The sequence below is a fragment of the Misgurnus anguillicaudatus genome, chromosome 11, assembly GCF_027580225.2.
Source record: "Misgurnus anguillicaudatus chromosome 11, ASM2758022v2, whole genome shotgun sequence".
Lineage (NCBI taxonomy): Eukaryota > Metazoa > Chordata > Actinopteri > Cypriniformes > Cobitidae > Misgurnus > Misgurnus anguillicaudatus.
In genome coordinates this window covers 34,340,270-34,351,798 of record NC_073347.2, presented here as the reverse complement: position 1 = coordinate 34,351,798, position 11,529 = coordinate 34,340,270, and the positions used below count along the sequence as shown (strand labels likewise).

The 11,529-nt window shown below is 35.9% G+C and overlaps 1 protein-coding gene across 1 annotated transcript; it reads right to left on the bottom strand.

Moving 5' to 3' along the window:
* Nucleotides 1-784: 784 nt before the first annotated feature.
* Nucleotides 785-2,311, bottom strand: nanp (N-acetylneuraminic acid phosphatase). The gene is made up of 2 exons (XM_055169791.2): nt 2,145-2,311; nt 785-1,655 (listed from the first exon to the last, which is right to left on the bottom strand). Exons 1-2 carry the CDS (start codon nt 2,232-2,234, stop codon nt 1,017-1,019), a joined length of 729 nt encoding a protein of 242 aa, XP_055025766.1. The 5' UTR covers nt 2,235-2,311; the 3' UTR covers nt 785-1,016.
* Nucleotides 2,312-11,529: the final 9,218 nt, after the last annotated feature.

Genomic DNA, 11,529 nt, shown 5'->3' with positions numbered 1-11,529 from the left:
GCTGAAAAATGAGAATATTTTCGAAAAAAATGGAGTGTCCCTTTAAAGCTAAATTAGGGTGGCTAAGATGACAGACTGGGTGGCTGAAGCCCCCCTAAAAAAGGGTCTAGAACTGCCCTTGTGTGAACCCTATATACAAGAAAAGACACAAAAGTTTTTTTCAACAAATTATTTGTAATTGGTTCCGAAAGTTTTTGCAGCAAAGATAAGAAATTAGAAAAATGTTGCACAACAATTTTGCTCAGACTTTGAAGATTGAATACATTTTACTTAGACATTGAACGTGTCATTCAGTAAATCAAGATTTAAGATTGTTTTAAAATAATTTAAATATTAAAAAAATCAAATCAGAGGTACATTGACATTAATTTTAAATGATATAACCATAAATGTCACCTGTCATTCAAGTAATCTGTTAAATTTTACCAGTTTGTAATATAATAATTATTTTGCTGATTAATTTAGTGAAACTAGAGTCAGTGTTAAGTTGAGAGGGGGGCCTGGGGTGGTCCCAGACCTCCAATAAAGCACAAAAATATCAATTAAGGGGGTCCCCTGGTTTTTATTAAAATTAAAAAACTACATAAATTTAAAATTCCCGTGCTGCGCTGCCACAAAGCGATACTGTCCATTAATTTGTCCCAATTGACTCTTTGCAAAGAAAATGTTGCTTCAGAATCATATCTTTCTTTGTGAAATCACGGCGACCCTATAATAATGAGGGGGGCTAATCTAGGGGACCCCTAAAATCTTTGACAATTTAAACACTGGCTAGAGATGCAAAAACACTTGCACCGTATTTTCACCGTGGGTGTGCAATATTTTTTTTAAAAATTAAAAGACCGGACTCAATTATTCTGCTTATACCACGATTACCACAGAAATTGCAAAGACATTGCTCTGATGGTTATTTTAAAACATTTGGCAGGTCCGGTGTGCATTTGTCGAAAAATAATGCATAGCCGTGGTGGACCGTATCTCAGCCAATCAGAATAAAGCATTCAATAGCCCTAACGTCAAGACAGTTTAGCTAGAACATCCATTAGATTCAATACGCTAGGTATGGTGTAGTCTGGAGTCACATGACTCTGTGGGATACATTTACTGCCACTGTTTATCCACACAGTTGCCTTCACTCCTGCATTGATGCCACCCTGGATGTCCGTACTGAGAGAATCGCCCACCATGATGCAGTCCTGCGGCTGAACTCCCAGACTCTCAAAACAGTAGGTAAAGATTGAGAGAGCCGGTTTCTCCTCGGGGTGATCTCCACTCACGACCAGCGCACTAAAGAAACCCTCACATCCCACCGCCTTTATCTTCTCCCACTGCGTCTGACTGTCACCGTTGGTGAGCAGCAGCAGTTTGTAGTTTTTTTGGAGTTCCTTCAGCAAAGATTGAACCTCAGGAGACAGATTCAGCACCTGCAAACGTGTGTTCTTCCACGTGTAATAGCACCTGGAAGCCAGATCTGGATCCGGGTCTGTGCGTTGCGTCTCCTGCAGGGCTTCGTACCAGTGACGGATCCTCACGTCGTCTATCGTTCTGCCTTTTGATGGGTCAAACTGTTCATGGAGAAGCTTTTTTAAAAAACCTTCACAGATGTGTTTGATGTGGTCTTCTTGCACAGATGTAGACTTCAGCAGATCACAGACCTACATCGAGAATACAGTATTAAATAAAGAGGATATGAGTAACATCAGGAAATACTCTGAAAGCATGGTAATACCATGGTACTTTCTTCCTTACCAGTACAACACAGTCCTTTATATTTTTATTTAAAACCAAAATACAATTCCTTTATAACCAATTGCTATAATGGTTGTTATATTTGCAGGAGTAACCATGGTTTAATTATAGTAAAAATATGGTAACCATATCTTGGTATAGAAAAAGTAACTATGTTTCCCTGTTAAAAAACAGCTGTGTTTTGTGTGCTACAGCTTTGTGTTTACCATGGTTTTACTATTACTACAATAGTAAAACTATGGTAATCGTAGTAAAAGCACGGCTAATTTTCTTTAAGGTTGTTTTACTGACTTTATGTACAGCGGTCAATTATTTTATTATCATGAGACGATTTTCTTTCGGTTTGTCTGTGTAAAAGTGTCATTGTGTTTCATTCATTTTATATTTTCGCTTACCTTCTGAATGGCCACTCGTCCAGCGCCGGCTGTATCGATCAGTGTATTATCCAGATCAAATATAATCGCTAAAACTCCTCGGTTTTCCATTATGTTACACTAACACGCTTATTATTCACTGCATTTCCGAACACGCGGAACTCCGGTTGGTGACGTCGTACAGGTGTGGTGACGTGGTGTGTAGTTGCATGCTGGGAGCTGTAGTTCTCGACATAAAAACTAAGTTACGGGGTTAAAACGAGTCTCTTAAATGTCGTTATCAAAATAATACAACTTTTAAAATTCAGTTTAAAAATAATAATATTAAAAATATGAATTTCTTTTTTAAACAAAATTTTTATTCATAAAAAAATAAAAATGGATTACTTGGACCAAATAATAAAGAAAAAGCAGCACATAAGAGTCCAAAAAAGCAATAAGCTTTTATCAAAAAGTTCGATTTTGCATATTCTAGGCAAATGTACTTTGAAGATAAAATATATTAAGATATAAGATGTATAACAAAATATATATATTTTGATTGATTAATGATGTTTTAAGTCATATTTCCCATAGTTAAATTTATGTTACTCCATGGTGTTGATGAGTTTAGTATTATTCGACAAGTAAATAAATAAGTGGTAAAATTAGGCATAGATTAATCTAGATTAATTTCGTACAAAATAAAAGTAATATTTTTGCATAATATATGAGTTTGTGCTGTGTGTAAATATTATGTATATTAATTACACACAGCACAAACTCATATGTAATGCAAAAAAGTACTTTTATTTTGTATGAGATTAATCTAGATTAATCTATGCCCAGTCCTAGTTAAAATTGTACAGTATTATTATTCTTATATACAGTGTATATACAGTAATATAACATGTACAACATAATACAAATATGCAATAATACATAGAACTTGTGAAATTAAATGGTTTATTTTTAAAATATGTGCTTTAGGCATGGTTTTACAAAAAATCCCAGAAAAAATACAACCGACAAACTGAAAAAAAATTATTAACTGAATCCACTATAAGTCGCTTTGGATAAAAAATAAATGTCATCATATTTTTGTACTAATTGTTGATTAAGCAACTTGGCACACAATGGGTAGTCTTAAAACCAAAACAGGGTCAATGGCCTTTTTTGTAGCAAAGAGACTGTACAGTAGGCCCATGTGCTTCGACATAAATAGCCTATCAAAAATGTAAGAGATAATAATCACTGAGAGTTACACACTAGACTAGAGTAAGCACGACAAAGTGAAAAAAGTCACTATGCAACTCTTGTTACCTTTGGATGCTACATTTATCATTAAATGCATAACTAGTATTTTAAAAAATGCCATAAAAGTATAATTAAACAGTTTTTTAAACAACTGATATGAAAACGATACACAATATCTAGGCCTATTTTACAACATTTTTCTTTATATTAATGCTTGAGATTTTCAGGATTACTACACTGAAAAAAATGATTCATTCAATTTACTCAATTTTTTTAAGCTACATTTAAACAAAAGTTTTATATTTCATTTTACTTTACTAATCTGTTTAAATGTAGCTCAAATAAATTGATTGCAACCACTTACCTTAAAAAAATTGAGTAAATTCAATGAATAATTTTTTCAGTGTATATATAACACAGAAGACTGTAATCAGGTATAATATCAACAGGTGAACGTAGGCATACGTGCGAGGTTACTTGGACTCTCAGGGTTGGTTTACAGCAAACATGCTCTCTTTCACGTTCTGATCAGATTATATGCGCTGGCCTTTGAGAAAGCGCCGTGCGTGAACTTCATGCTGAGGTTTCATCTCAGGGTGTACGTGTGAGATGTGCTGACTTCAGAGAAGTCGTCTCTTCATCTACGACACGTACTATAAATTTGCAACTTTATAGTAGTGCAGATATTAAGATAAACGTTTAAAATTTAAATTGAAACACATTTTGTATTATATAAATAGATGTTTAGAACCAACTTAAATGCACAAATATTTTCAATGTAGGTATAAAACTGTACTAATAATAAATGTTGCTAGAAAACAATTTGAACCAATGTTGAGGCTTTGACAGGAAATTGTTCATTACATCCGACACTCACTCACAGTTTTTAACTGCTGTGCACCAAGCCAAGACATGTTCAGTTTTCAACACTCGCCTTTATGTCCCAGTTTGACGAGATATGCTGATAGGATGCGTTTGTTTCGTGTGAAGGATTTTAGATGAGAACGGTTGGCATGACAGAAATCTTAAACTTGTCTCTATCCCACAAGGAATTCAGATGATGTCAGATGATGTGCCTGTAAAGAAATTTTCTGCTTAACCAAGGTGTAATTTTAAGCATTGAGTTTTCAGCAGAAACTTCCTAAGCGTCTCATTTATTTTGATAAATTATCTGCAAACAGATTTTGAGAACAGTAAATCTGGGGTTTTAAGTCATTTGTTTGCTTAAGAAGTAAATGTGCATCACAGTTGCAGCTGAGCAGAGAGGTTTGCAGGGTTGACACATTTTAATAAAACAATAAATCAACTTCATTTCAAATTAATCAAAATTTATTGGAATGTTACTAGACAGAATTAAATTAACACTGAACAGACTAAAGTTTGCATAATTGTTTTTTCCTTATTATTAATGTGAAGCTGCTTTACAATACATGAAAAAGATAAGAGATTAATACAAATGCATGTAATAAACAGTATATTATAGTGCAAGAATAGGAACGCAGTATTGTGCAAACAATAAAAAAACGTACAATATGTTCAGTAATAATAAGCAACAACATTGTTGTTGTTTCACTAATATAAAATTATTTAAATAGGATAAAAATTGGTTTGCATTCAAATTATGCACAGCACTGCATTGAGTCCCAAAAAGAAACATGAACACAAAGAGGTCTAAGTTCTCATTAATGCTTAAGTGCGGTCAAAAAAAAGTAAGGATCCAAATCCTCTTTCGGGAAAATCTTGGACATTTGGTTTAACTTTTGGTCCACTTCAATGGGTCTGGGTTTTGCCCTTTTAAAATGAGAAAACACTGACAATTGTGACCACATGAGGGCCTCCAGTCATCACTGAAACACTGTTTGTTCAGCATCGCCACATTGAATGCAATAGAGACACGGTGACGTTTAAAGTTTTTAAGTTTGACATATGTGGCCTATATATTTTTCTTGTATGGAAACATTTTGCTTTTTATCCACATGAGAAAACTTAGTAGGCCTATGAGATTGTAACACCATGGGGGTGGTGAATGATGATGCATACATAACCTAGTGCTGTACAGCTATGTCGCTATACATAAAGATCAAAGCATACATTTTTTCTTTATGTTTATGTATCACATTGGTTGTGTTGTGCATAATTGTTCATTTTCACATAATTATGAAGTCAAAGCCATAAAATGAAGAGAAACAGGTTGTGGACAAGCACATGTGCATAAATGAATTACCCATCATTCCATTTATCAGCAGTTTCTAATAGCAAGCTCACCTCATATAACCTTGCAGTGATTTGAATTGCTTAGCTACTTCTCACACTCAGCACAAACACACCTTCGGGGCTTTTCACTCCTCATTCCTACATAGTTTTCACATTCAGTTTTTCTTAAAGTAAATTTTTTAACCAGATATAAACATTTCATCATCTGCTCATCCACATGTCACCTAAATGACTTAAATGACTGGTATGACTTACTTTCTTCCATGGAATAAAAGCTAAACGAAGTTTAAATAGAAAGCACCGGTTGCGTTTTGCATGCCACTTGGAATAAATGGGGATTTTTATTCTGAAAATGATATGCACACAAAGTAACAAAAAAAATCATAAATGAAATGTGCATCACATAAAAAAAAAATGCTGGGTTGTTTTCAGGCCAGCGTTGAGTCTAAGGGCCAACCTTTTGGTTTCTCTGATGAAGCCAACACTGAAATGACTTAAAGGGGCCATGGCATGAGTTTTTTCATGTTTAAGTGCTGTAATTGGATTCCCAGTGCTTCAATCAACCTAGAAAATGTGAAAAATATCAACCCAGTAACTTAGTTTTGGTGAAAATTTGAAAAATTAGGTCATTAAAATTTGGCTCTCCTTATGATGTCATAAGGAGATCTTTTTATAATAATACCGCCCCTTAATCTGCACTATCCAACCAGGCCACTGCCATTTTGTCTAGAGAGAAAGTAATTCACAGCACAATTGAGTTTCAATTGCAACAAACCACCATTATGGTGATCAGTGTTTGCATTTAATCAGCTCATTTGCATTTAAAGGGACACACCCAAAACGCCAAATTTTTGCTTGCACCTACAAAGTATCAATTTGACCAATTTAACATGTTATAATAAATTATCTGTATGGTATTTTGAGCTAAAACATCACATATGTACTCTGGGGACACCAAAGATTTATTTTACATCTTTAAAAAGTCTTTTGACATGACCCATTTAAACTGCAATTTATCGACGGGCCGCTAGAAGCTGGCTCCAAAAGGGAGTCAATTCCCATGTTAAAATTCCCAACTTTACAGCAAAAATAAATGTGTTTACAACCTGGTGCAAAAAATAATTTTGCCCTTTATGATAACTGTGAGGGGGATGATTTTTTTTTGTAACTGATCTGTTTAAATTATATTAAGCCTTAAAGTTCTACATAATTAAGGGTGTGGTCATTTGAGTGAAGGGTGAACTGTCACTGCTGTCACTACCATTGAGCTAGGTGGGCGTGGTTTAAGCAAGCAGCCACCTCAGCTTCACCCACGTCCCGCCTCTTTACCCATTTTCAGTGAAGCGATGCCAAGATGGCAACGTCAGATTCCGCCAACTATTGGCTTCAAAAAAGCTTCTCACAAACCTATGGGTGACAACACGAACACTAAGCCCATATTTTTTAGAGTCTATGGTCTCAACCCACTTTAAATCAGTACGCCCGTATCTTACGTACACTTTACGCAATGGCCATGGCCATGGACCAATGGATTAAATGTCTGATAGATCTTCTCATGAAAGTTTGCTCTGCTCGGGTGTATCAGAACTAGAAAAGTTATTACTTTGTCTGAATTGGTCACTATAAATTGTGAAGCAGACTGATGTTTTTAATTAAAATTACTTTTAATATCTATTCAAAATTTTTATTATCTGACACAAGAATGCAATAATGTACCCTGGGGGGGATTTTCTTAGTAAAAAAATGTGATTAACAGCAGATAATTCAATTCAATATATAATATGCAGTTAATTTGATGAAATATTTTTATTAACCAACAGCCCGAAAAAAGTACACGTTGATCAACAACATTCTCCCAGATCTCCCAAACAGACATGCGTACAAATAACTAATTTTCCATTAAAATGCAACCCTTTTAACCCTTTAAAAAAATATATAATCCAACCGTAGTGCTCTGTGTATGCATAGCATTTCTTAACGTCTGTGCTGATGAACTGATTGATTTGCATATTTAAATTTAACAACTGACCGTACTTATAATGTTTTCATTAATGCATTCGACAAATGCAAACCCCTAATAGCTATAATATGAAAGCATCTTTAATGCTCAGCTATGTTAGGTTCGATTCCTCCACTTCCATGAAACGAATTACTGAAAATCTCCCACTCTTGTAGAGATGTATTTTGATACTCCTAAATCAAAATACCCGTCTGTGTTATGACAATAAAGAGACACGCATGCAGTCCTGTTATCTGTTCATCACATACGAGCAGCTCGCATGAGCCATTGTCAGTATGTACCGTATCCAGAGGAAGTGTCATGCTTTGTTACTCAGAGCTATAAAATGACACTTCTCACTCTTCTGTATCGTTCCTTATGTAACCTTGCGTGCACCTACACCTGGCCGAGCGCCAAACGTTGACACGCAAAAATGTGTCACTGCGCTCTGCTCTCGTTCTAGGCACGATCAGAAATTGGAGCATTTCTCACGCATGTGGATTCTGCTCATAGCACGGATACCAGCCTCTGTTTAAACAATTCCTGTTCATGTACTGTCCCATACAGAACGTGCTCTGTAAACAGAAGTTTCTGGGAGTGGAAGTGTGAGAGAGTTAGAGAGTTTGCTGATAGCTACCAAAACAAACACTGCGGCAATTATAGCTACACTAAAGCAGATACAGCGTGCACGCTCAAATCTCGGCTCTCTTTGTCTACGAGCTATTTATCTTTCAATGCCTCCACTGTCCATCTTACTCAGTCAATATTAAGGTTATTTTCATACAATGTTCTTTACATTATGTAACATGGCTTGATGTAGAAACAAAAAAAGTTTTCATAGACTGAGTCACATTATAGGCTTAAGTACAGTGATTTTGATGATTTGATGAGTTATGATTTATTTTATTACAAATGATGGGTTGTTTCAACCAATAGAGGGGTAAAATATGGACAAACCCAACATTTGGTTTAAAATAACCGATAAATGTCCATATTTGACCCAAACATGTGTTAAGACAATCCAGCACAGGTTGGGTTTGTCCAAATTCCACCCAACCATGGGATGAAACAACCCTGTTCCTGGTGAGTTACCGTCCTGCAGATTTTAGCTCCAACACCAATCAAACACGGGAAGTAGGTTATCAACATAGATATGTATAATAAAGGCTAGATGTCTCGTCCACGCTGCTTGCCAATGGAGGTCGACGTCCGCAAATGGCGGCCATCTTGTCTCAGTCAGCTCGCTCACTCGTACCATTGTGTTTTAATAGTGCATGTACTTTTAAATAACCATAACTTGCTCAAATTTCTACCGATTTCCAAACTGTTTGGTTTGTTATAAACATCAGAGATGTACTTATGACACTGCATACTTATGAATAATGTTCATGAAACATGTTTAAGCATTCAGAATTATAGCCACATTAATAACGTTTGTAAGATACAAATTATATATTATTAAAATTAATTCCTATATTATTTTTTTTACTTTATTGTTCATATTGCATTTTGTAATTTGTATTATTGTGCTCATTTTATGCATCTCAGTTTTGCTTATGTAAAGCACTTTGAGAAATTATTATTAAAGGTGCTATACAAAATAAAGTTATTATTATTATTAAAAGAACACACTCACATTTTGGGAATTTAGCTTATTCACCGTAACCCCCAGAGTTAGATAAGTCCATACATACCCTTCTCATCTCTGTGCGTGCTGTTACTCTGTCTTACGCAGCCCCTGCTAGCTTAGCTTAGCACAAAGACCGGAAGTGAATGGCTCCAGCCAGCAAACTGCTCCCAACAAGCGACAAAACAACACGAACATTTTTTAACAGTGTACATACTGGGACGCATGGAGATGAGAAAGGTATGTATGGACTTATCTAACTCTGGGGGTTACGGTGAATAAGCTAAATTCCCAAAATGTGGGCGTGTTTCTTTTAAAACAGCTCTGTATTTTAATAATATTTAGTCAATATGACTTGCTGCACTGCCTGTCAAAAATGGTCAAAAAAGTTCCCTAGCTGTCACTGGGGCAGTACCCTTTTAAAAATGACACCTTTGCACCCAAAGAGTTCATATTAGAACCTCAGCGGTACATATTGGTACCAAATGTATACATATATGTCCCCAAATGGTACATATTAGGACCTTTTAAAGGGGGTTTTCTGACTGTTGTGGGCAAAAATCCTTGATTTTTCGGCACATTTTTAAAAAAATGCGATGGGATATGTGGGATTTATGCAATTTTATGCAATGAAATTGTGAGAACTTCCCAAAAACTGCGTAAACTTGCAAAAACTGATTGCAGTTTTTGATTGATGTTCATGTTTTATAACATTCCCATGACAACAGGGGACATGGCTGTGCAAATGTGAAGTAAATGCAATATTTTGCAACTTTGCATAAGATATATATGACTTTTTGCTACGAAAATTGGCGATTTCTGCTCACAAAATATGCGGGGCTTGCATGAATTCACAATCCCTGCATATTTTGTGAACAGAAATCTCCAATTAATGCGGCAAAAGTGCGGCGTATTTAAAAAAAATTGCAGTCCCCGCATAAATATGCAGACTTTGACTGATTATACATTGAATCATGCAGTCGCATAATCGCGTTTTTCTGGAGGGACTGTGTAATGCAATAACAGCTTCACAAAAAATTGGTGCTAAAAAGCCAACGCCATCTCACGAGAATTTGTATATATTTTACAAGTTGGCTAATTCATATTAATTCATTCGACCACATTCGTAAGTTTTTGTACGATTTGCCTTGACCCCTGTGACGTTGGGGTTAGGTGCGGGTTAGGGGTTTGGTTTCGTTGTTGTTTTTTTTCATGAGAATTTTACATTTTTGCACGCTTTACTTCGTATGAATTCATACGAATTAGCCAACTCATAAAATATGTACGAATTCTCGTGAGATCAGGCTGAAATAGCACTAAAAGCTCATAATCATAAGGGGATCCATTTTTGGCATAGCACCTATAAAAACCATACGTGGTGATAAAGCACCATTATAGCACCAGTTATGGTTCTACCGAGCACAATATGGTTGTTCACAGGTGCTGCATACGTGCTATATGGCACCTAAAATGGTTCCCCAATATGATTACGAGCCAGTGAACCACTTTAGGTGCTATTCAGCGCCACCTTTTTTTCTTGTAACCATTTTATGACCATTTTTAGGGTAGTCAGCATCAAGTTTATACGACAGTGAAAATCTTTTGCCGTTCTTCTCTGTCCTATAGACACACCGCTCTATGTTTTGCTTTTCATCTAAGTGGGTGGCCATGGCTTCAGTCACACGCGATCTCTGTGTTCAGCTCAAGCCTCCCCCACATACAAGCTCTGTACTTGGGTCACCGTGTGTTTAAATATCTCAGATAACACCTGTGCAACAAGACATGCAGCATGGGGGCACGTATCCTTTATTTTTGCATCTTAAAGTCTGGTTTGACAGTCCCTGTTCCTTTTTTATCAGAAGTGTCTCACATACCACACGTTCAGAGCCGATCTAAAAAAATTAAGTTTTGCGGTTTTCTTGGTTCTACAAATAATTATTTAGGTCTTGAAAGAATAATTTTATTTCTCATCTTTTTTTGAGTTTTATATACGATTTGGTTTTGCCCTTGTGACCTGGGTTTAGGGGTGGACTATCATTGTTGCTTTTTGTACAATTCACTTCGCAGAAATTCATATAAATTAGCCAGTTTGTAAAATAAGTACACATTGTTGTAATGTTGCTTAATGTTGGTTAATCGATATTGGGTTTGCAATTGCTAATATTGGACCGGGTTTATTGCTCGACAAAAGAAAGACCATAAGTGGGCTCACTCCTGGAAAACACATCCATGTGTGAGTACTGGCTCATACTGGATCAAAGTTTCATTTATGTAACCTGAGATCTGCAGGTGTCATGTACTTTTCCACACCTTGCATCAGCATGTGGTTG